Source organism: Micrasema longulum, unplaced genomic scaffold (genome assembly GCF_059751315.1).
Source record: "Micrasema longulum isolate JH-2025_06_02 unplaced genomic scaffold, ASM5975131v1 h1tg000561l, whole genome shotgun sequence".
Lineage (NCBI taxonomy): Eukaryota > Metazoa > Arthropoda > Insecta > Trichoptera > Brachycentridae > Micrasema > Micrasema longulum.
Window position 1 is genome coordinate 1,154,485 of NW_028277757.1, and position 26,481 is coordinate 1,180,965.

The 26,481-nt window shown below is 34.4% G+C and overlaps 1 protein-coding gene across 2 annotated transcripts; it reads right to left on the bottom strand.

Moving 5' to 3' along the window:
- Positions 1 to 1,140: 1,140 nt before the first annotated feature.
- Tnpo (transportin 1) lies at positions 1,141 to 24,730 on the bottom strand. 2 transcript variants are annotated; one of them, XM_088228102.1, is made up of 16 exons: positions 24,536 to 24,730; positions 23,955 to 24,287; positions 22,574 to 22,789; positions 22,297 to 22,419; positions 18,779 to 19,052; positions 17,837 to 18,033; positions 16,143 to 16,352; positions 15,289 to 15,600; positions 14,718 to 14,825; positions 11,841 to 12,014; positions 11,438 to 11,609; positions 10,918 to 11,013; positions 9,854 to 9,929; positions 7,866 to 8,040; positions 4,100 to 4,217; positions 1,141 to 1,388 (listed from the first exon to the last, which is right to left on the bottom strand). In XM_088228102.1, the coding sequence occupies exons 1-15, from the start codon at positions 24,638 to 24,640 to the stop codon at positions 4,110 to 4,112; spliced, it is 2,679 nt and encodes an 892-aa protein (XP_088084228.1). In that variant the 5' UTR covers positions 24,641 to 24,730; the 3' UTR covers positions 1,141 to 1,388; positions 4,100 to 4,109. The 2 variants fall into 2 exon arrangements, with proteins under 2 accessions (XP_088084228.1, XP_088084227.1); XM_088228101.1 differs by having other exon boundaries at positions 11,841 to 12,032.
- Between the last annotated feature and the right edge of the window lie 1,751 nt (positions 24,731 to 26,481).

Below are 26,481 nucleotides of genomic sequence, written 5' to 3' on the forward strand. Positions count from 1 at the left end.
AATACATGAATAAATTCTTTACATATGTATAATATATATAAGTGTATCCTCGTAAGCCAGTTACTGGCTTAGTAAGGCTACACAGAGAAAACTACAATATTGATTATACAAAATATCACCGATACAAAATAACAATAAGTATTCAAGATAACTAGTTAGCGAAAAAACAATATGTATAGTTTATTTTCTACTTTGAAACTCAAATGTATAACCCTGTTTATAAAGTCACTCTAATCATATATTACTGACTCGAGTATACATTGCATTTTGGTTGGTTAGTCGTGTACAGAAAGTCGTAATAGTCTGTTCAATTTTATGAATACAATGGCATTATAAATTTTCCATTTCCCAGTATTAAGAGAGAATATCATAGGTTTATGTATATAATATTATAAGTTGCAACGTAGACTCACAATATTGTGTGCAGTAAAAGTCCCAACATCAGCGAAGGTTGAGATCATTATTCAGCGAAAGAGTTAATTACAATAAAAATGTTTATATGAAATATACTTGCCTTTTCTTATGTAAAATGCATGTTACTTATTCACAAAAAAAGTATTACATGTTCCGAAAAGAATAGGTATAAAATGTTTTCCTAAATCTACAGCACATTGAAATTGGTGGCAGAAACAAAAGGACCCATCAAAGAAATACTTTGTTTCTTAATGAATTTGGAAATAAGGGACTATCACAACACAATGCTACACATTATAATATAATATAAATAGCAGTATTACAACAAAGCGTGTAAATTTTGTGCATTTGCCAAGTATTTAGAGCACGAGTTTATATATAAAATGGGCCGGTTTGTAACTATAGATACTTGCAATATGAATGTGAAATTTTACCCATTATTAGTAAATAATTACAATATATCAACACATAAATCTCATGAAAGGAGATTGGAAAAGTTTAAATGAACATTAACACCCATAAAATAAGATAATCTGTTTGAAAAATCACAGTAAATCACGATGACAGTCTAATATGTAATTGAAGAATTTTACAGATTTCTCTTCGACTCAACATCATAGTAATTGTATAAATACAAATTTTGAATTACGTTTATAATAATACAGAGTATTCTGTATCATAAGACATTCCTGCCAGGAAACAATAACAAAAGAAAAACAAAACTTATAAATTTCAACTCCTTGACAGGTACAGGTATAATTCAGGAAATAATCTCAATGTTAGTTTAAGAAAAGTTACTCCCAAAATAAAACCTCTCAATCTTTGAGCCCGATAAAACAATACAACAGAAGAATTATGTAATTACCCGCAAAACGTCAATACAAACAAGCCAAACAGTGCGGATATCCCCATAAGTATTTATAGATGTTAGGTGTCTCGAGTGGTGGCATCTTGAGATTATCCAGCACTGTTATCTGAAATATTTAACACTTTTAGTGATTAAAGAGTACAGGTAAACCAATTATGTACATATTACGCAGTATTAAAAAAATTAACCAAATATTTCGTTCATGATAAGCATTCCAACATTGAAGCGCCCAAAAATTTACTAAAACGTAATACATAATAATATGTACAGATGATCGTAACCACTTTATTAAAGGTACTCTAAATATTCTAATTTAATTGACATTATTAGACTATTGAAGGATAATGTGGAAGCATTAAAGATGAATATCCAGCAAGTGCTAGTCGGCATATACATCTTTTGAAGAATTAGACTCTTTTTCAACACAATCCAAAATATAATTGACAAAGAACCTACTCTTATAGATTAATTGGATATTTTAAATATATTTCAGAGTAACATATTTAAAAACGTTTTTGTAACCATAGTGTAGACAAATTACAATTTCATAAATACAATAATGGATTCCATGAAAATTTATCAAGTGTTAACATTTAAAAAACGACAAATACATTAATGAAATTGGCATTCTTATGATTTTACTCAGATACAGTACAACCCCTGTTTTACGTTTTTCGAGGGAGCAACAGAAAGCTGCAGAAAAATTGTAAAAACTGTCATAATTGGGGATTATTCATAATTACCTATGATTTCATTAAAAAAAAACATGTTTAAATAATTTTATGCAGGTACATAACAGAGGAGGGACTAGGTAGTTTGAATGTCAACTCGATATAATATTCCGGGATAATTACAGCTGCTGTGCTAAAGTCATTGATTTGTATCTTGGATCCGTCCGTATATAATATATGTACAAGTGGTTTGGCCATTTAGATTGTAATAGAGAACTAAACAATGAGTTGATTACTTTGATTTGATAGCTGGTTGATTTGTCTGGCCCAACATTTTCTATACAGCACGGATTATGCACTATCGCCTCGTAAGGAGGAGGAGCAGAATGTCTAACTATAAGAGAAGCTCTTTATTACTCTCTATCGCTATCCGATCCCCGTATGATTATTTTCACAGATTCTTTGAGCGCAATTAATTCCATCTCTAACAACCTGTCCAAATCTCATCAAAGCGAAGTGTTGTGTTCTATTAGATCTATTTAATGGAGACTGAGAGACTCCAATAGAGACATGAATATAGCTTGGATTCCAGCCCACTCGGGTATCAGGGGAAACGAGCGAGTTGATGGACTGGCAAGAGAGGCTTTGACAAGCGGTTTATCTCCTCCCTTCTTCCATTCGCAGATTTCAGACTTGTCCCTTCTATTCGTGAGCCAGGCTAGACATCATTCGGTTGTCCAATGGATTGAAAGCAGCAAACCTAAGGGTTCCTACTATAGAAGCTTGCAAAATCATATCCCTTCTCAACCCTGGTTTGTCTGCAAAATTATCTAAAAGATTGGTATCTAAAATTTGCAGGTTAAGAATTGGACACCGCTGCGCTAACAGTCGCTTATTTAAAATTAACATAGTTCAGAGTTGGTGCGAGTGTGGCCAAGACTTGGAAACGCCTGACCACATACTTTGTGAGTGCCCAATAACTGAAGAATATAAGAATTATTTTAAACTTATTAACATAATTTTCCCCATAAATGTCGCGTCTCTCCTATCCTCACTTACCCCTGAAGTGATTCATCACATAGGAAGATTTCCGAGTGAGAATGATGTGAACTTTTAGGAGGCTGCTATTTAATTTTTTATTTATCCTTTTGTACATAATGTTAATTGTACATTAAAAATCCCAGTCTACATCAAATCATTTACGTGGATGGCAGAAATCATCCTTCATAGGATGAATTGCCAAAAAAATAAATAAAATAGGTACATAACCTTAAAAACACAAAAATTAAATTTTTAATTTGCATAAAATGCATGCAATCATTTTTTCCCATTTTTAAATATTGGTAAATTTTATTTATATGGTATCACTTTTTTTAGTATGGTACCACAGAATTTCAACTGTCATTTACATCGCGGCAAAACTGTTTCACACTTTTATGATAACTGTTTAAACAATCTTCTTTCCAAATTATGTTTATAACTTCAAATAATATTTCTATTACCGAATTTTTAAACTTTCTGCATCGTAATTTATTGATGTAAAGACTTAATTCTTCATGCGTCAACGCATGTCACAATTGAGTAAAATGTAAAAATTAGACACTTAAACAAAATAGTCAATTACACTGAACCTACATTGACTTTAGTTTGAGACAATTTTTTATATACCTTGATTTTATTCACCATTTTGGGCAAACGCGGCGGCACAGCGTCTTTTGACAGATCAAACGAGTTTTGAAAATTTTTCAACATAAAACCGGGTTGGGGTTATGAAAAATGATAATTGGGGGGGATATTTGAACGAGAATGTATGGAAAAAAAATGAGACCTAAACATTTCGGCGTAAAAAGAGGGAAAACATAAAATTGAGGAATGTAAAAGTGAGGTTTTACTGTATTTCAATTTTTTGTATTTCAGGGTTTGAAATTCGGACTTCCTGATCCGAAGTCTGTAACACTGTTTCGGGGCCTTCTCAACATGTATCTCTAAATTGACAAATTGCAATTATTTGTACATATTATATTCGGGTCTACATTTTAGTGAGAAATACAAAAAAAATCGCACGGAAAGTGATGAAAAATTAATATATTTTATGCGTAGGTAAAGAATAGCAATTTTTGTATTAAATAAAAATGGTAATTCTCACCAGTAAATGTTTAGATGCCGTATGTGTCTCGCAGCCGCGAGCTTAGTTGCTGGGGAAACTGGTCACTGAATCTCTTCCAATTCTCTTCTCCCACCTGCACCATGAAGCTGTGTAAAATCTAAAAAACAACATTAATCCATGGCTTTAAAAAATAAAATAAATATTTCATAAAAATTTACATTTATTTTACATTTCGGTCAATGACTTGTTATTCTAAATAAGAATCTACAAAAAACAAACCAGCAACATAAATTCCACAATTAAGTATGTGTATTAAGGTGTCCCAGAAAAATTAAAGTTTTATTTTTTTAATGCATACCCTCTAATTTTGTTTGAATGATGTCAAAACACTTATAAATAAAATTTCACATAAATTGAATCACGGCCACCCGTGCCGACTTGCATCGGGACTTGTCAGAACTTACATAGTACAGCGCGCGCGAACTAAGTGTTAATGTGCTTGTTATATCGTGTTTGTTTTTATTAGTGAACGCATTGTTTTCGTTGTGTCAACATGTCTGTGGAGTTACGCAGTTCTAAAAGGAAATATTTTTGGTTGGGGATATAAAACATCAAATTACAGGTTCTAAACTTCCCTCTAATGGACAAGTGCTGGCGGTTTTATTTTATAATATTCGCAAAGTCAATTTAAGCGTCAATGAAAGTGCAATCTTACTATTCGTGAGTGCATTATTTATTGGGAAAAGGCACGTATACCGACTAAATCTTTACCTAACTGTGTTAAGAAACTTGTAGCCTTATACCAAGATTGGAGAAATTTGCAAAAAGATGCAAACAAAACTCAAGATGTGTTTGAGCAGCGTCGACAAGAGTTTGTTACAAATACAAAAAATTTGTTTGATATTGCACATTCCGATGCGCTTCAATTAATAAAGATAAATGAAGATAAGATTTTCTTACAAAAGCAGAGAGAGCCAGGACGACCCGGTCATTTAGCTGGAGTGGACAAAAAATTGACAGAAAAGGAGGAAAAGGCGAGACTTAGAAATATCCAGGAGCTAAAGCGGCTGGCCACTTATTTGGCATCCATAACACCCTCTACGTCTTCTCATGAGCCATTACAAGAAACTTCATCTTCTGATTCTGAAGTAACGGACTTACAAGAAGATTTGTCCATTCCAATTGAGAGGAAACAGCCCGATACTATTAAAACTTCTGTGAAGAAAAATTTCGTTACTCCGAAACTGGTGGCGGCATTAGACAGGTGTCAGTTAAGTATGAGAGATTCTGTCTTTATTATTGAAGCACTTGGCCACAACACTGACGAATTTCCTATAAGCAAGTCCTCCATCCAAAGAATTCGTACAGAAAAGCGAAAACAGCGCGCAGAAGCTATAAAACTTAATTTTCAAAACGATGTACCCGATACTGTAACTGTCCACTGGGATGGAAAACTGTTGCCGGCTATAGATGTACGCAAATCTAAAGAGGAACGTCTACCAATCGTTATTTCATACGATAATAAAGAACAACTTATTGCTGTGCCAAAATTAGAAAACTCATCGGGAAGCGAACAGGCACAAGCAGATTGGGGCTATTGTTGACTGGAATCTTGAAGATAAAGCACAGATTCTCTGTTGTGATACTACTGCTTCTAACACAAGCCGAATTAATGGTGCATGTGTGCTTCTTGAACAGATTTTTTTTTATTTTTTTTAAATTTAATGCACAAAATACACAATTTTACATAGACACAATTATATATTTTTTATGTCCCGACTTGTTAGAAAATTCCGTGTTAAGTCGGGACTCTTCGATATACAAATCAAAAATATTTATTTACATATTAAAACAATATACAGGTAATCAAAAAAAATATGCAAAATAATCAAAACAATATACAAAATAATAATAGAAAAATAAAAATAATAAAAATTTATAATACATGTCGAAAATGGAATCAAAAGTTATATAATAATACGTATGACAGTGATGACATACACATATACGATATACGTATATGGATAATAATGAAAACAGCAGCGATGTTATGCATTTATTCTCGAAGCAATCTCATACAGTGGTCTCTACCCCTCGATACAATCCAATTATGGATCTTCATATTAAATATAGACGTGGTTTTGGAGAACTTAATATGTTCATCCAAGATGTTGAACACTCTTGGAGCTATATATGAAAAGTGTCTCCGAGCAAACATCGTACGCGTTCTCGGTATTAAGTAGTTTAGGTTACGCGAAAACCTCGTACGAAATTGAACAGAGAAATGTTGATTTTTGCTCTCCGCCATCACATCTACGAATTGGTACTAAAAGCTGTGTTCGAGGCCAAAATCAGCCAAGTCACTACAAGTCCCGATATCCCTTTATTCAAAAATGTTCTATCAAACTGGAAAAACATCAATGTAGAGAAGATACAAAGCCACAAAAAAACGCTATTACGTCTGAACGATTCTAGAATCGATGAACTTTTAGAGTATTACAGAACTGAATTGACCAAAGAAATTGTAAGAGATGACTATCGAGAGTTAATAGAGGTCTGCATAATATTTCTTGGCGGAGATAAAGTTAATGAATTTAAAATTCGACCTCCAGGCGCCATGCACCAAGCAAGATGGATGGCGAGAGCTATTTATTCATTAAAAATATCGTTGTTTAGCTCTCAATTCAAAATGTCAAATAAGGACAAAACAGCTCTATTAGACGTCTGCCTGTTTATCGCGACATTCTATGTCAAGCCTTGGCTGCAATGCACTTTAGTGGTAAAAGCGCCCTACCAGGACTTGTGCTTTTTAAAGGCTGTGAAGGCATACGAAATGGTCGACAAAACTATATCAAAAGCGGCTATACAGAAGTTTTGCCAGCATTTGTGGTATTTAGCAGAAAAAGTGTCTATCTTGTCTCTATTTGACGATGATATTAACCAAGAAAGTTAGGTAAAAAAATAGTTGCTAATTTGGCCAAAGAAAATCCATCGGTCTACAATAAACGCTACATTCCATCGAGAGAAGAACTTAGAGGGGCCTCTTTTTGAAAAAAACATTGATGACTTTGTTTCCATGAACAGCAGATCCTTTTTCAGGCGACTCAAAATTGATGACAGTTTTCTCATGGAGTGTCCTACTTCGTGGCCTGCTAATGCTTCGTTTCAACACGCTAAAATGAAGGTGCAGTCACTGAAAGCAGTTAATGATACGGCTGAAAGAGCTGTTAAGTTGATGCAAGACTTTCATGGCTTAATCACAGTGGACGAGGAACAAAAACAATATTTATTACGTTGCGTACAAGAACACAGAAAAGTATATCCTGACTGTAAAAAACAAACCTTAAAAAGAAAATTTAATTAATAATGTCCTTAAATTTAATTAAATAATTAATATGTATAATACATAATAAATATGATACAATAATCAAAGTACCATTGTTTTATTTACAAAATAAACATTAAGTTAAAATATTCCCCTATGGTTTCCATACAAACTTTTATATTCAAAGTTTGACATCAAGTCGGCACGGGTTATCACTATCCGATTTCAATAATATTTATTATTTCAGTTATTAAGGTCAAACGGAACAAAATAAGAGGGTATGCGTGTCTCAATCTGTAAAAAAAAAAATGCCCGTATAGTCTGGGACACCCTAATGTGTATGCATACTGATTTTAATCATTTTTATCACATTGGTGTAGTTATGTAATTTTCCAATCTATTTCTGTCTATGGATTTAATAATATTGATTATTTGGCATAAATTATAATCCAACAAACATATGTAGAAAAATTAATATACCTTGCTGAACATTTCCCGTAGATCGTCCTTGAGATGTATCCACGAAGCTACCGCATCGCAAAAGTAGACAAAGTCTGGAACTACTCCAGCCGGGTTCACTGTGATCATCTGACACATTCCTCTAAAGGCAGAGTCCTTCTCCTCGTTGTCCCGAATGTTGCGTAGTGACATACACCTGAAACTCCCATCAGTCAACTTTCCTGACAACCACTCTGCAGACACATCTATTCATCATATGCGCAATGTGTATTACAAAACAGCCTCTCTTATTTTAATGTAGTTGGAAATCCCTTTACTCGGAGGTAATATTAAATGGTATTTGTATTCTGGAGGTGGAATATGTTAATAGTAGGAAGTGCTACAGTGGGGTGTTGTCAACATATAGAAAATAGAAAATACAACTCAAATCTCGGCTTTCCACACAAAAAGCTTTAAAACAGAACCAATATTATGAGTAATAATAATGCCCAACTGAATGTTAAATAACAATCCAATAAACACAATATAAAGGTAATAATCGATCATTAAAAAAATATACTAATTCAGATAAAAGGAAACATTATGTTAATGATAATACAGTAAAAACAAGTTCTTTAGAAGTCCACACTAAATTGTGCCAAACCTTACATTGAATGCGCTAGTATTTATTAAGTTTACTCTCGTCCAATTTTACAATAGTAACAGATCCACGGAGAAATTGATTTGCACATATTGACTACTTAACAGTTGGATTTTGTAAAAGCGTTTTATCCTGAAAGGAATATATCTTTTGTTGATAAGATCTGCACAAACAACGCTCGGGAGAAATGCTCACAAGTCGAAACGAGGCTCGGATTTGTCAGTATAGTAAAAACATTATGCTGGAGTCATGCTCGGGCAAAACTGTCAGGTGGCTAAAATGTGTACCAATTTTGTTGAACACACAACTCGTATATATTGCATCGGGGCACTCGGAGATTTTAGAATTTACGCCCCATCAAGTGAAATATTACATGTGTATAAAGAAGCAGACTGCATATCGTTTACCTTTAAGGGTGCCACACACAATCACATTTAATGTCTAATTTGAGTAAAAAGCTTGATCGTGCATGGTTGTCAAATTGCAAGACAAGTGTACTTGAAGACAAAATCGATTTTCAAATCCACCAACTTGATTAATTTTAAAGCGTCATGCATAATTGCATTTTTTACAACTATAGGTATTAAAATCGCACAAACAGATATATAAACATAATCATATTAATTTTTATTTTAGACAGGAAAAATATGCAAATAACAATCTTGCATGTCTCTACACCGAACGATTCTATTTTAATGTTTTCGAAGCTTTAAAACCGATCATCACTATATCGTCGTCTTCAAACATTGCAAATGAACTGTGACCACAGACTACGCCTACGCGACCACTAAAAGAAGTGAACTCATATGAACTAACATCACTTCAAATATAATGAAATATGTGTAGCCACTATGGATGAACTGCAAATTGGATCAAGCCTCAAGTCTCACACGAAGTGGAAGGTAAACTTGATTGTGTGTGACGCCGACAACTTTTTACATAATTGAACAAAATATTTCCGTGAAAAGTGCCGCAATCTAAGGTCGACCTAATTATGGGCAGTTTACATTTGGCGATGTCTTAATAGCAAATACAGTTATTTAGGGGAAAACAGGTTAAAGCAAATTTCCGGGCTTTAAACTAACATGTTTTTACTGCATATTGCAAAAAATATATGTTAAGTTAAATTAAACAAACACAAGTATTAGGCATTCAATGTTCTGAAGACGTTCAATTACTTAGAACAATCCAGAACCACACCGAGGCCTGATTGTCGAAGTAAAGAAAGGCGAGACAGAGCCAGACAGGGCTGACCTTTAATAGAAGGCATAGTAAAAAGGAATCAGCCCTCGGTGTGAACGAATATACAATAAAAATAAATTAGCGATAAAATTATAATGTAAATATAAAAAATATAAGGACTACAGACCACTGGCGGACAAACTGTTGCAACACGGGCGCCACGTCGTGGGGGCACACATAACCTAGCCGACCAATAGTTATCGCTACAAACCACGCCACAAACCAGCCAACAAACCGAGAACAAAAACAAATAAACAACCAAGTAAATCATATCAATATGTAATGAGTAACCAAAAGTGGAAGTGAGGGCAGCGGGGAGGCGAAAACTACCACCAAACATTGTATTTCTTCCATATTGCAATACTATTTGTGTGAAACCAAATGCATAATAAGATAAAGTAAAATATAGTAAGATGGATAAGTAGCTTGCTGGCAGTTGTGTTAAGGAGCAGTAGCATTACTGTTAACAACGACTCCCCGCCACGTTGGCGTAAGTGACACATAATCCCGAACGTTTTCACCACATTCATTTCTATTTTGTGTTGATAAAGGCCCAGGAATATATGTCGACACGCTGCGGATTCGGTGCTGTATATTATCTATGTACAAGTTAATAATAGCAAAAATATAATTGGATGAACACAAAAATTACAGAAAATTAATTAGCACAATTAATCATCGACTAGCATCGAATATGTTCAAATTATAATCCACTATGTATTATATAAAAAAAACCTGTAAATAAAATAATTATAATTACAGAAATAAATAAATAAAGAAATGAGTATGTTATGTACGGGAAATGAGGTAGTTAAATGTAACCAAGGTGTACTGCCAAACAATAAACAGGTAGATAAGTGCTTCGGGTTTAGGAACCATATCCATCGGGAAAAGGGGTCGTGAAATTATCTAACTGAACCTCCTTATAGCGTCACATTCCCTGCATCTTTGCATTCGTTTGTACTACCCACTTACCTCAGCGTGGAAATATTTACTCATAAAAGTGAGTTAATTTTGTAAATAAATATGAATACACCCTATTAATAGATTGAATTTTACATTATTAGACATTTCTCCGTGAAACTGCATTCAAAGGTCATAAAAAAAGTATTTTATTTATTATAATTATTACTCTAAGAATTTAATACACCTTTGTGTATTATGCTGAAATGATAAAGGGTGATGTCGTACCTGTATTTTCTAGTAATGTTTTAGGTGTATTGGGCCTATTGATAATCTCTATCAGTTGATTGAGGACCAGAGGAATATAAGTGGTCATATCACCTCCTGCAACAGAAACACACGACGCGTTCGTCAACTCCATAATTTCATTCTCTAAGTACAGTTAAACGCATAGTTCAATTAACAAAATAAAATAATGTTACAGAAGCAAACTTTTCCTGTTATGCATAATATGAGAAGAAATATTATTTATAAATTAACTTTTTACCTATAGATTCTTTTTTTAAATTACATTTTTTTTGCTATATATAAATATTTTTTGTCCTAGACAGAATTTCATATGAAAATAGACATTTGAGTTCTTTTTAAATACCTAAATATTTCAATTTTTTTTAATATAATAGTGTCATAATATGAAAAAAGAAATGTAAAATATTATAAACAAAATGTGTATGAGATATAGGTGCGCTAGAAAAGGCTGCTCACCTATATTCCAATAATAATAACGAAACGAGTGCATGAATTGTACCTAGTTTTATGCTAATTTCTCCGATGGCCCATGTTGCGTTGTTGCACACAGATATAAATTCCGGGTTAAGGTTCTGTCCGAGGATGGGGAGGAAATCGGCGATGTTGGGATGGACGTGCTGGAAACACGCCTTGGTCAAGTCTCCTAGGAGGGCGAAGGATGACTGCCGGACCTTCGGTTGACAAAAGTGATGGAATAATTAGCATTGTGAATATTCAACAGCACAAGTAACCGGCCTAAGCAAATGATCATTTTTTAATTAATAGCATTCCCGCACACTCTAAGTTAAGTAATTTGGCAAATATTAAGTATATTAAAATCTTTATGGAGAAGTAACAGATTAACTCTTGAAGAATGGAAGAATTGACATCATTAGCTAGTAGACAAGATGTACGGCACTCACCTCAGGCATGGGGTCTTGCATGCACTGGTAGAGCAGCTGCATGAGGTTGGAGTGCAGTACGAGGTGGTCAATGTGGCCGTCTAGTCCCTCGGCGAGTCCACTCAGCAAGTCGAGGGCCACAATCATGAAGTCCTTGTCGGGAGCCTCAAACTGTTCGGGGCTCTGGCTGTTTGCCTGCGCACATACACACTCCTATTTCCGTACAATCAGCTCTTATTGACAAATAATCCAAAATTATCACAACACCAAATCTAATGGCTGGCCAAAAACATTGCTATTAAATATAAGCTTGACAAATATTTTTTAAGGACACTTCCTATGCATATTTACATAACTCGCTACAAAAAAAAGGTATGTAGATACTATATACCTCAGACTAATAATGCGCTAAATTATAGAGAAGCCCTATCGCTATGTTACGATTAGATTAGATTTTTGGCATTTATTGTCCCGACATGTGTATTATACTGCTTAAAAACTTTCCTTATATCAACATATTTACTTAAGATACTATTTTTTCTCAATTAAAGCGATAGCTATGTGAATTAAAGTATGTTTACTGTTGATAATTGACAATTGATTATGGGCAATATATCAGGGCCGCACTAGGCATTCAACCGGGTTGTGGTCGAGTGGTAGTATTGTGGACTCACGGGCCAAAGGTCCGAGGTTCAAATCTCACTCTACCACAACTCGATTTCCATTTTTCCAGCACAAGTTATTCATGATTTTTGGGAAATGGTCTGAAAATTTGAATATTTGAGTAAATAATAAGAACTTAAGTATTTCTTTAAAAATAAATATATATATATAATGTCCTAAAACCTGAAACACCTATTATACACATTTTTAAAGTTTTCTGTAAGGATTAGAATGATTGAAAATGAAAAGTAAAATAATGTTAATTTTAATTCAAGTGAAAAACATGTGTTAATATGCAGGTACTATTTTTTAGCATTCCTAAAGATGACAATACGCGGCAACAATGGATTAAATTAATTGGTCTCCATCTATTCACTCGAAGGTTTGCTTCTTGCATTTGGATGTAAATTACTTTATTAAAACCGGGTCTTAGACACATTTAAAACAATCTACAATACCATCAAAATGTCTCCACAAGGTAACTTTATATAAGGTAGTTAGGTCATTGATTATACCTTTGTTCTGTAAAATTGTACAATGATAAGCCATTAATATATTATGTATATAACAGTGGACCAAAAATTAATACTAACTTGTGGTACTCTAAAATTTCTTTTTGTATGGACTATGCATTTTTTTATTTTGTATTTGTATATTGTTTCCGATCTATTAGGTATGATTCGATAAATTTTACCCAGATATTATTTAATTTTTTAACCATGGCTTCAATATCTAGGTGCAGTATCAAAAGCTTTACAAAGTCTAAAATTTATCCTGTCTTTGGAATACTAGCATCTATGTTTATTTAAATATAATTAATCAAATTGACGGATGCAGTTTCGGATGCGTTTTTGTTTGTATCGAGCAGAATCAAAACATTTGGCTCGAAAATAGAAATGATTGATCTAGAAATGGTAATTTACATGTTGATTCTTAATTTCCCGTTTCCAGAATTTACTGTTAAAAAGTTCGAATAGAGATCGAGTCAAATTTTGGCTTAAAAATAGCGCAGTTGATCTAGAAATGTCATTTTATATGTTTATTCTAAATTTCACGTATTCTACGATTTACTGTTAAAAAGTTTGAGTCTGTATCGAGAAGAGGACGTATCAAATTTGACTCGAAAATAGCACCGTTGACATAGAAATCGCATCTAGAATGACATGTCCAAATTTCAGGCCGCTACGACTCGCCGTTTTGGAGATGTGACGGACAAACAAACAATCCCATCACAGGACTTTGGTTCCATGGAGTTGGGATTTGTGTCTCAATAAATGTAACATAAATATATTGTGAATAAAAAAAATAAACACACACATGTATTTTCAATTTTATAAAATAAATATAGGCGAATTATAGAAAAATAAATTTGAATAACCCTGCAATAATAAATACACAGGTACATATTTAAAAGTAATTATAATGCAAACGAATATCGATTTGGCAATTCTCGACCCGAGTACGGCCCATTGTTTTGCTGCGAACTGTAGCTAACGTAATACATAATAGTCACAGAATGGTTTTCCTATGTTTGGGCTCCTCTATAGTTTGGCGCATTATTACTCTGAGCTATGTACCAATAAAAACTTTTTCAAAATAAACATGTAGGAATGTTAAACAATATTTTTTTTAAATATATGTTTATTATTCGCAATAATAAGCATTGGATTTTACATTCTCCAAAAACAAACAAAACAACAAGATTTGGAGGGGTACTGACAAAGCATTTTACTTTTGAGTAGACAGCAATTTTTTTGACCAATCCGATATAATTCCTTATCAGTTCAATATGTTTACAATCAATTTTAACATTTTTAACGTAATTATTCATTATGATAGTTTAAATAAATATTTGAACTATCATAATGAATAATTACGACGTAAATACTTACAGCAATCAAAAGGGTTATAAAATTAAAGAAGTTTGTTTGTTTATTAACATCTAGATAATTGAGTTTTCCATCACAGAATCATTATGCTAAGATACACACAAGCTGAAAATATACCTGCACCAGAAAATTAGTTACAAGCCATTTTAAAATGCTTTAAAAGATTAAGTATCATTATATTTAGTGTTAATTTCAGTTAGTTACATTCATTGACTACATTAATAAACGTTTGGAATACTAATAGATTGTTATTTGTTAGTATTGTTAGTGGGGTATTTAAAGTTAGTGACAAATTGATATGATGGCGGAATTATATTACATAGTATATTATGAACAATGAACTCACAATGTGTTGGCTGAGGGTCTGTTCTATGAGGGAGACGCACCTCCTGAATACAGGTTCACAGTACGGCAGGAATCCAGCTTGTAGGGCCGTGGCGACACTCGAAAGACACTGTTCAAATTAAACAGGCTATTTATTTTCATGTATCGTAAAAAGTACATATTCATTTTAACAAATACAATTTTAAATAAATAAATTATGTAAAAAAAGAATGAAAAAAAAAACAATTTACACCATGTCCCTTACATTTCAAATTTCTGCCGATGGTATATACAAAATCATTGATAATCATAGGTAAAGAAAGTTAATGAGACAAAAATATAATGTGAAATTTATGCATTTAAAAATTACAAATGCGAGAGTTCCTTTACCAAGGCTTAAAAACAGCGAATACTTAATATTTTTAATCTTCTGAAACCGGTCAGCATATTATTTATTTGCGTTATTTTGCACAAACTAAATGGGTAGTTTTATTATTTTAACCCGGGAAATCAGAAAATTGGTGCATAAAATATGAATATTAATTTGATTTCGTTATTGTTAAGTTTCTTCACAGTTAGTGGTGTTTTATTACCTCAAGCAGTGGAAACAGATCCTTATCTTCATCCTTAAGTACATTCCATTTCTGGATCAGTGGCGGCATTAGTAACTCGATAAACTCCGGCTTATTGAGGTGGTGTCCAACAGAGTCGGCCAGAGTACCAATAGCATCATACAGGATGAGTAGGTTCTTATGTTGGTACTTGGAGAAGGCAAACACCAGAGTCTCCAGAATATAGCTGAGGTAAGGAACCAGCTCCGTACACGCCTCTTCCTCCAGAGTGGCGAAGGCGGAACAAGCGGCTTCCTGGACCCGCTTGTTACCGTCCAGTATGCGCTTCAGCAGCTGAACAAGAAGATAACTAATATTAATTTTATTCGTCATTATTTCTCATCTTCATATTTTTCTTGGAAAATGTTTCTGTTAGCTGATTTCTGGATACATATATAATCTAAATATACGAGTACTAAAAGAAATTAGTTTGTATGTTTCCAATTACTATACTAGAGCGACATCTCGAGCACTATTTTACATACCCAGAAGTTGCACAAATGCTAATTCGAATTATCCCATTAATAGGGTAATTCACTTGCTGAATACGGCTCTGCACATATCTGTACGTATCGGCAGTTTAGCAGTTATCTGCTCTCACGAATGAATACATTAACTTGTCATTCGTAATGTTATTCTACCTAAAATATTTACAGTCTACATTACGCAATGAGTTGAACAACTCATAAAGTAATGGTGACTACAAGAAGTTGTTAAATAGATATCAAAATAATCCATTTATAAGATATATTGTCGGTCGACTTATAATACCGCAACCATACAATATAAACAGTTCCTGCTGTTTTCACTATTGCATTGTAAAGACCCAAACAAACCTCAGTAAGCAGGGGTTTGAGGAAGGCGTCGTGCGGCTGGCTGACCACCCAGTGTGAGTAGCGCGACAGCGTCCAGCATGTGATGGATCGCACCAGCGCCTTACTGTCTGACAGGCGCCCCACCAGGTAGGGCACTAGCTCCGCCAGGTGCGGCATCATCCCCGTCAGGCAGCCCTCCGCCACAGCACCGAGCACGAGGATTGCGCTTTCCTGTAAACAAATTATTATTTATACTAAGCAACAATCTAAATTTGTGCATATTATGTACATACTACTTTCGTCCAATTCCTTATTTCATATTGTACACTATTTCAATTTTTTCATTTTTTTTACACTTTTATATACAAATACATGTTATATATTATATGTTTAATGTTTATACTTCTCTAATGGAGCAAGATGCTTGTGTTTGGAGAGGGAGTTCGTTTTACAATTAAACACTTTTTTAAAAAGTAAAAAGATTAAAAAAATATTTACAAAGGTATATCTGCACCTCAGAGGCAGATAGATGCAAATTCAAACGTCAAATGTTCAACAATAGCCTAAAGAATCTACTTTCTAAGTGATTTCTAATAATTCAGAACATTAATTTGTATATTCAGTATCTTAATACATTGGTTATTTCACTATAAGACTTACATATCTTCAAAATCAATGGACATGATCATAAACTGGATAAGAAAATAGAAATTTCATTTTATCAAATTGGATTTGCATCCGCCTGACTCTGAGGTACAGATATTTAATTACAACAATCAATTAATACAGCATAGAAATTAGGATGGAGTGGGTTTTATATGATTCTTTAATTTTGATTTGAATCATTTTATATTTCAAATAAAAGAATCTTTTAATTTCTAAAGGTAATTGATTAATACTTCATTTCTACTCATTTCAGAGGCCCCAAAGACTAAATAATAAATGGGTAATTAATACATAACGAGAATATTAAAAGGTAGAATTTATGGTTTTTCAAAATGTCTACAAAAAAAATCATCTTATAGTCCTTAAAATGTAAGATGATTAGAATGACAGCTATCAAACTCAAATCAATAGTGATGGGAAATTACTGATCACTGATCATGTACCGATCAAATCGATTTTATCAGTTTTTTCATGCAATCATGAAACTGTTTCCGAAAATTGATTTAAAAAATGCAAAAACAAGCATATTATAGTGTGTTGAATACAATTATTCACCAAAAATAAGACGTTTATACTTTTTTCGTGAACATTATCAAACGATTTGTTTTTTTATTCGATCAATTTGTCCCATCTCTATCGTTTTTGCAAAATGATGTAACCTTGTAAGAACGTCGTTAATAATTAGGTTTATTTTAGTTTTTTTTAAGGTTTAAAGCTGATTTTATATATTTATGTTGATTTATATATCAAGAATTGTATTAAAAAAATTAATTAACTTACCAAATACGAATGATTTTTCGTGTCAATATAAATCACTCCTTAGACGTTACTACAAAGTTATGTCGTCAGTTTTTCTGACAACTGTCATTCTAATCATCTTAAATTTTAAGGACTATAGTATATAAAATTAAACAGTGATTGAAAAAAAAATCTAATCAGATAAATAAAATAAAAGATAGTTGTATAGCAAAATCAGTAGTAACATTCTTATTTATTTCTCTTCGGTGATAGGTGTGAAATATTGCAAAGTAAATGTGCATGTAGTTTACCTTTATAATCCACTCTTCATGAAATAATGTATCTTTCAGAATTGGAAAAAGAACCGGAAGTAGATCATTCCGGAATACATTGGCTAAAACATCCAGAGCGGCTGCTGAACATTTCCTCAAATTCCAGTCTGTGAGTGTTCCCTCATCTTCCATGCCACCTTCTGAGTCTGAATCTGAATCTTCTCCGCCTTCTCCGCCTATGAAATATCATCAATCGAGGCAAGGTTTAGTAAGTTTAGATTTTATAGATATTTCTTGTAGTTAAAAATCCTCTACTAATTTGAAATTGGCATTAGTTTAAAAGAGTTTTCTCAGAAAAAAAAAACTATACATTTTTATTTCATTCTATTGTTAATTGAATCGGCATTCACTTCATTATTATTGTGAAAATAAAACTTTGTTATTAGTGTTACAGTGTCGATGGGAGGAGTGCTCTCCCGAAACTGTAGTAGTGTTCTTGTAAAATAATAAAAATTGTGTAACACTAATAAGTCAAAGTTTTATTTTCATAATAATAATTTATTTCATTCTTTTGGAACAAAATCAGTTTTAAATTTTAAATAAAGCTGCAAGCTGGATATTGTTAAGTATTATTTTTTGTATTTATAAAACATAAAATGTTTTTATTTACTTTTTAAATAGATTATTCGATGCCATTTATGAAAACATCTAATTTTATGAAATTTGCAGTCACCAATTTGTGCCAGAAATCCGACGATTTGTCCGTGTTTTTTTAATGTGGTAGTGTTGTTGCGGTCTGGTATTATATTTGTGCATGTCAGCATTTTTTGCCACTGTTATGTCATAGTCTCGTATGTTTCCCAATGCAATTTTGTGTACAATTTTTAGTTAGTTCACTTCACTTGCAATGGGCCCAATTATGATTGAATAACTCACAAGCGATTAGGATTTGGATATAATAAGGAGATGAAGTAAGGATACCTCCAGCTTGTTTGTTGTGCTTGGGGCGGTAGAAGCGGGGCCGGATGTCCTGGTCGCGGTCGGGCACGGTGTCATCGTCGTCGTCCACGCCGCCCTTGAGCAGGATAATGTCGATCTCCGAGTATCGCATGCCGCGCACCAGCACGGGCAGCAGGCGGTCCAAGTGCGGCTGCAGAGCCTCACGGCACACTGCCTGCTCACCCAGCGACAGCCACCACTCGCATGCCTCCAACGCCACCCCGTCGTCGCCGTCTTGCGTCCGCACCAACATGTACTAAGAAATTGAATCAGTGTTATAAGTATCGAATATTGTATGTATATATCATCCCTCGATAGGGAGAATACCATTCCCAAACTACTGTAGTGCAATATGGAGGATACCTTTGACGAACTTCGATGAGGCTCGCAACCCGTCAAGTCGCTCCTCCCGTGGGGGCGCACAGAGGAGGAAAACGCAAGAATGCAGAATTGCGACATGGAATGTAAGGGGACGCACGGGTAAAAAAAAAGGAACGAATTGTGTGATGTGATGAGGAATAAATGTTTAGATATATTATGTATTACGGAAAGTTGGAAAAAGGGAAGCGGTTCGATGGAACACGGTAACGCCCTGGTTCTCTGGTCTGGGGTCCCAGATACAGACAGAGCCTGCCAGGGTGCTGCCGCGTTTCTGTCTCCCAGAATGATGAAAGAGTATGTGAAAGAGTATGTCTTTATAAGTTCTAGACTTATATTTGTCAGATTCAAGATTGGATCGACAGGAATTATTTTAATAATAGGGCATGTGCCTGTGAATTCTGACTGCGAATCTGAGAAAGATAAGTTTTGGACAAGTGTGATGAATGTAATGAATGGAAAAAAAGATAGTGAGAGAGTAATACTTGCGGGAGATTTAAATGGGTGGGTGGGAACTCGGAGAGACGGGATGGAGTCGGCCCTAGGTATGTTCGGGGATGGAAGGCAGAATGATAATGGAAGAAGGCTGCTAGAAGCATGTCTAAAATGGAACCTTTTTGTGTCAAATACGTTCTTTGATCATAAGGAAATCCATCAGTATACGTGGAGGCAACGAAAGGTCTATTATCGATTATGTAGTTATCGACTCTAGATTGAAACCTGTAACAGTTGATACGCGCGTATATAGAGAAGCCAAAATGGAAACTGATCACTTCTTGGTAGTATCAAGAGTAATATTGTTCCAAGGATGGCGGTCCAAAACCCGTAAGATACAGGCGCCTTCTATAGGCAAAGTTAAAAAACTTCAAAATGATGACATGAAAGATTAATTTGAAAGCGCGGTTAATCGTAGATTGATAGGGGAGTGTGGAGAAAGTATGAACATTGATGATATGTGGGATTGTTTGAAAAAAAGTATGCGTGAATCAGCAACGGAAGTATGCTGTGTGGCAAAACAAGGAAGAAAGAAAGGTGATGCATGGTGGGATGATGAAATAAAAAAGCTTGTTCAAGAAAAGAAGAAAGCATGGTTAAACTTGTTAACAGTCAGTCAAACGGATACCAGTAAGTATGCCGCATTAAAAAGTGTATATATTTAATGTAAGAAGAGAGTAAAACAAGGTGTGTGTGAAAGAAAGAAATTACTGAAAGAAAGTGAGGGAATAAAAATGACAAAAAATTTCCAAGAAAATATTAAAATATTCTGGAGAGCAGTTAAAAATTCCCAAAAAAGTAAGGATAGCAGATGTATGACAGCAGTAAATGGTGACGAATGATAGTGGAATTCAAATGAGATGGAAGGAATATTTTGAGGTGTACGAAACGCACACAGGAAATATAGCCAGCGTACCACCTGGGAAGGTAAAGTAAGTAAACATAAATGCAGATGACGATGCGAAAGAGATAAGTATGGAAGAAATTAAAAATGCTGCTAAATATATAAAGAATGGGAAAGCGCAAGGTTATGATAACATTGCCACAGAGTTTATAAAGGAGGGTGGAGAAATAATTTTTGTATGGCTACATAAGCTCTTTAACCTATGTTTAGAGGAGGAATACACTCCCCCTGATTGGAGGAGAGCTGTTGTTATGCCTCTATATGAGGGAAAAGGCTCTAGCGTGGACTGCGGAAACTATAGAGCTATCAGCATTTTGAGCGCTGTTGGAAAGATTTATGGCAGAATAATGATTGAGAGAGTAAGAAAAGTGACTAAAGATAGAGTTTGGGATATACAATTGTATAGAAGCTAATATAGAAGTCTAGGCATTTACAGGGCTTATGACCTGTCATTAGGTGGTTTTAGTTAATTTATTAATAACTCCCAAGGGTGTTGAATCCAGTTCCTGTCTGCAGAAATTTGGACAAACTCAAAATATTGTTTATTTACCTAGTTTACATTTCCAGGGCAAATTAACTTGCTAAAAATTGTGCATTATTTTGAATAATATGTATGTATACCTCTAATGCAAAATTTGTGTTTTTATAAAGGTTTTTAAAAAAGACATACGGACTCACTAAATTACAGTGCAAATATGACAAATCGACAAACGAGTTAATTATGAATACTACAATAAAAATTTCAACACAAATTGTTTTTCGGTGTTGGATAAATACTGTGTAATTTACAAACAAACTCGCTATCATTAAATTCACAATATTAAAATGAATAAAAATTATCAATGCTACTGATGCTTTGATATTTAACAAGATAGTGTAAATAATACCGTGATAACCAGTTCACTTGTCATATAATTATGATGGTGTGCATTTTAGAACTCTAGTAATAATTTAATAACTAGCAGGCAATAGTCGGCTATTGCCGACTGTTACATGCTAGGAAATTCGTCACTTCGGGCTTTGCTTTTTCGGCCCTGCGGGCCTCAATTGAATGATTGTAATCTCGGGCACTGTGAAATTTCACCCTTTTGAGCCTCACAATTTATTTTTTGCTGTTAGGAGCAATCTAAATATAATAATGAACCGGGGGTGTGGTCCCGTGGCTAGTGTCGCGGACCCGGGGATCAGAGGTCCGAACATCGCATCATGCTCGTTCATTCCTCGTCTCACGTTACTGTTCATTTTCGCCATATAATTTTTATAATAGCGTTTTACAAGATGACTTTTGAAGTTATTGACAAAAAAAAAAATCATTAACCCTTCCCCGCATTCAAAATTGTCTTATTTTATTTATTAGTTTGAACACTTATTTTGCTGGTGACCATGAATATATACTCTATACTTATATATGGAAACTTCACCGGTCCATTAGATTTAAGTCTAATTTTGTATACTATAAAACTATGTCACGAATAAAAGAAGAAAAAAAATTACTCGAATACTTGAGCTATAAACCTTTTTAATAATAAATTGCTCACATATGCTGTGAGAACCCCGCAGTAGTACTGTCATAGGCGCTCACAGATGTACGTGAGCACCGCGGTGAATGAGTTAAGAATTGAATTGATATTAAGACAAGTAAAAAAAACAATAATTTTTATCGGTATTGTTTTGGAACAAACTGTCGGCGAGTAGAACACACAACATTATAAAATATATTTACCTCAATGATGTTTGACATGTGCGGCATTAATCGATCAAGTCTGACTTCCAAGAGCATAACAAGAGCGTGGCAAACATTTTTTCTCACATAAACATCTTCATCCATAGAGAGTCTGAATAGATTCTGAAAATGTTAAACATTTACTTAAGACTTAATATTTAAACTATAAAGATATCACAAGCGTAAACAAAATGATTTGCCAAAAGAAGAGTACCGTGACACTAATTCAATAGGCAAATAAACGTAGAACGAGTATATTATTAGAATTTTTTCTTACTTCTATAAAAGAGTCGACATGCACCATGAGTGCCTGTGTTCTGCTGACGATGAATGGGTTGACACAGGCGATAGCGTGGGAGCGGATCTTGGGACTGGAGTGCTGGAAGAACTGCAGGAACTTGGGGATCAGCACATTGACGGGTCGCTGAAGGGCATCGCTGTCCAACAATTCAGCTGAATCTTCGCAAATTTTTTGTAGAGCACTAAACGCTCCCTAAAATTTTCAGATAAATAGAATAATTAATACAAAGAACATGGCTGCTTTAAGGATGAGTAAAAAAAGCAATCTGTTAGTTTAATAAATGAGAATACATCAATAATTATACAAAACGAAAAACGTAATTATTTTTCATTCAAAATTAAATTAAAAAATAAATTTCATTTCTGCCCAGGCGTATTAATTACTGTCATGGATGAGGCCATCGATACAGATTGTCTCAATATTGGTAATTCACCAACTTGAATAGATTGAACCGGGTTGTGGTCCCGTGGCTAGTGTCGCGGACTCACGGACCAGGGGTCCGAGGTTCGCACCCCGCTTTACCACAGCTTGGTTCCCATTGTCTAAAAGTGAGTTATTTACAACTCGTTGAAAATGCCCCTCCAAATTGAAATATTTGGGTAAATCATAAAAATGCAAATATTTATTTTTATTAAAGAAAAAATAAATAAAAAAAGATTCTCCCAAACAGGAACCAAAATGTACTGATTTTCAAAACAGTAAACTTGTATATCATCATTAAAGTAGGGTTCATATGAGGACAGAACAATATTGTCCTGTCCCAGCATCTGACCTATTGTCCTTCTGTAAACAGAAATTTGGACAAGACAATGGACTGAGACATTGTCTTAGAGATAGACAGACAGGCTATCTCTACAGGACAATGGATTACCCCCTCACAACGCGCGGTTGCATTGTTATCTTGTGAACGCGCACAGACAAGACAGTAGAACAATGGGAATTCAATGATTTTTTCGCATGTGCACTATGGTCAAATTGTCCCATTGTCTTGTCTTGTGTGGTCAAATATATTGTCTTGTCTACAATATATCCTTGTGTGAACCCAACTTTGGACTGGTGAGTGAGAATTTAAAATATATATATATATATATATATACGTAAAATATAAAATATTTATAAAAAAAGACTATTTTCATTTCTTAAATACTATTGGAACGATTGCTTGTGATTACACTATTTAAATAAATCAGTCCAACTCATGTGAAAAAAAATTCACCCTTGGACTAACTTTATAGGTTGGTGCATTTATACAAAGCCATGTGGGTTTATTGACCTGCAGAAGACATCTAGTACAATTGACAGAAGAGACAAATAGTTTATATTATACGATCACCGAGAAGTCAATAAGTAGATTCACCTCGCAAACATTGTAGTCTTGGGAATCCAGCATTTGACAAAGGGCAGGTAGGAGCTCCGGCCACTGCGTGAGGTCTCCCTTGGAGGCGATGGTGGTAATGAGGATCCCAACAGTGGCACGGATGAGGGGGGAAGGATCTCCCACCGCGGAAAGACATTCCCTCTTTATAAACTCTGAAACCTCCGGTAGAAATCTATTGTAGTGCGCGGTCACGTTATTCTTCAGGATTAGACCGCTCAAAGATCGGGTCGGTTCATCTTCTGTTAGAAGTTTCGTCAGTACAAAAATCAAGTAGTTATTGAAGTCCGGAAATTTGTTTAATTCTTCGAGTTTCTGAACATGTTGTTAAGGAAAGTACAATGACAGTTATAATGCCGTGTTCGAAAAATCGATTTTTATCGGTTTCGATAACACCGCATTTACCTAAATAATTCTAGGAATTTTGGTAAAAATAACAGTACATGAACATAAATAAGTATATAAATTAACAAAACAAGTAATAAAATCGTGTGAAACATATCTGATATAGGGTAAAAATTAAATTTTTCTGAAAATGCCGTCAGACACTCGTGAAAGGATACAACTTGGACATCTCTCTGTATTGCCGTTTCTGATGATTGAGATTCCTTGAGAAGTGTTAGTATTTGCCTCAAACCATCGGGCTGCGGCTTCCACTCCATTTTCATAGTTATTTTCCACAATAATTATATTTATACAATTCACGGCTCCGCACTGAAACAACCATGCCAAAATTTACGAAGGCTGGATTATGTGTGGCCATATGAAGAGTAAAAAATACTGAAAACTTGAATACTGTGATGAATAAAAATTTCACACATAAAACGGGGCAGGTGGTCACTTTATGACATGTGCAGTGAGATTATCCACAACCCCCTCTACAGTAGAGGTGGTTTTGGATTATCACGGGGGGGTTAAATTAGAATATAAAAAATAATGTTGTTTATAGGGTAGCTTGGGTATTTGGAGAGTGGCGACGAAGTTGAGAAAATTATAGACGAGATTGATTATCTCGGAGGCTGTGAAAATCAAGTTCCGCGTTCGCGCGTATGAATAGACGGAAGCTGTCCGTTTCTCCGCTAACTGAGAGAAAACGGGAACATCCGCCGAACGGAAACTTGAGATGAATTAGAAGATCGCGTCTTCCTGGTGCATTACCGGATATGTGGAATAGAAAGTTACTTCGCCATGTGTTTCCCTATTTTATTCACCGTCATGATAATGCAATTAAGATTAGAACTAAATGGATTTAAAGACTTCAACTTCCACGCTGCATCGTCTCCGCGATCGAGGGTACGATCGTGTAGACCCGACTCACTTCCCCGACTCTCGACCGACTCTTGATCGACTGTCCTTCCCGGCTGTTTTCCGACTCTTCTCGTTCCGAACGTTTGAGGTGGTTTTATAACTCTTAAATTAGGAGCTCTCTCCTTCTCGCTCTCACTCATCACTTTTATCAGCTGTCTCTGTCTAACACTAACTTATGAACACCTTGTCATATTAAAACTAAAATATTATGTTTTGCATAATATTTCTTATAAAACTAAATTATAATTAACTAAGACTATAATGTTTATAATATAAAGCTAATTAATTAAAAGTAAACATACACTAAACTTAGAACCTAAATCATTAAACCAACTTATACCTATGAAGATTAGAAAAGGAATCATTAATCAAAACTTTGGAAATGATTCGCCTCCTAGTGTAGAGGTTGGCGCGTCCGCCTACCAAACTTGAGGTCCTAGGTTCGATTCCTGAGAAGGTGGATGTGATATATTGATTTTAAATGAGATTTTACGCTGCTATGTTTTATAGTTCCTAGACTGGAACCTGAAGCGTAAAACTGACCATTTTACTTTCATATATAAATTATAAAATAATCGCTGGTACGTTGTGATTGGCGCACTGGTACAGTGCCTTATGTACCACGGCCGTGGATTAGGAAATGATGGCGCAAAAGTTTATTAGAGTTTTAAGTTAATATGTGGCAAGTTAGAATAATCGGCGCGCATACGAATGAAGATATATGAAGTTTGAAGAAGAAAGGTTTGTATGTATTACTGAGGAATTAATTATGCCTTTTATTTTGTTAAATTGATATAAGTTTTTAAAATACAAATATTATTTAATGACCATCGGTTTGCGATTTATTATTCAAAAGGGTTGTTTTGACCCATGTTTTCCCCAGCGGAAAACATGGGTCGATATTTATTGTTAAAGTTATTGTTTTCAATAGAAAGGGTTTTGGAATTCCAGGTAATTCGCCGCTTTGTCATTTGAATTTAACCCGGGGTATCAAATCCTAATTGACATTAACAATTAACGAAATATTTGTAAATACCTAGTAACGGCTCAAGTAAATATGGATTTATTTTTAATGTATTTATTTGTAAAGACGGTAATTAAAAAGGGGTTCTCTTGAGAATTGGCTAGCATGAACTAAAAGGTTATTATTATTAAAATCGGGTTGTGGTCCCGTGGCTAAGTGTTGTGGACTCACGGATCA

Bases quoted from the DNA above. Each gene is read 5' to 3' on its own strand.
- Tnpo (XM_088228101.1), bottom strand. From the start codon at position 24,640: ATGAAAATGGAGTGGAAGCCGCAGCCCGATGGTTTGAGGCAAATACTA. The intron at 15,601-16,142 runs GTTTGTTTGGGT...CTTCTTGTTCAG, and splicing joins TCAAACCCCTGCTTACTGAG to CTGCTGAAGCGCATACTGGA. The intron at 11,610-11,840 runs GTGAGTGCCGTA...TGTCAACCGAAG, and splicing joins TGCAAGACCCCATGCCTGAG to GTCCGGCAGTCATCCTTCGC.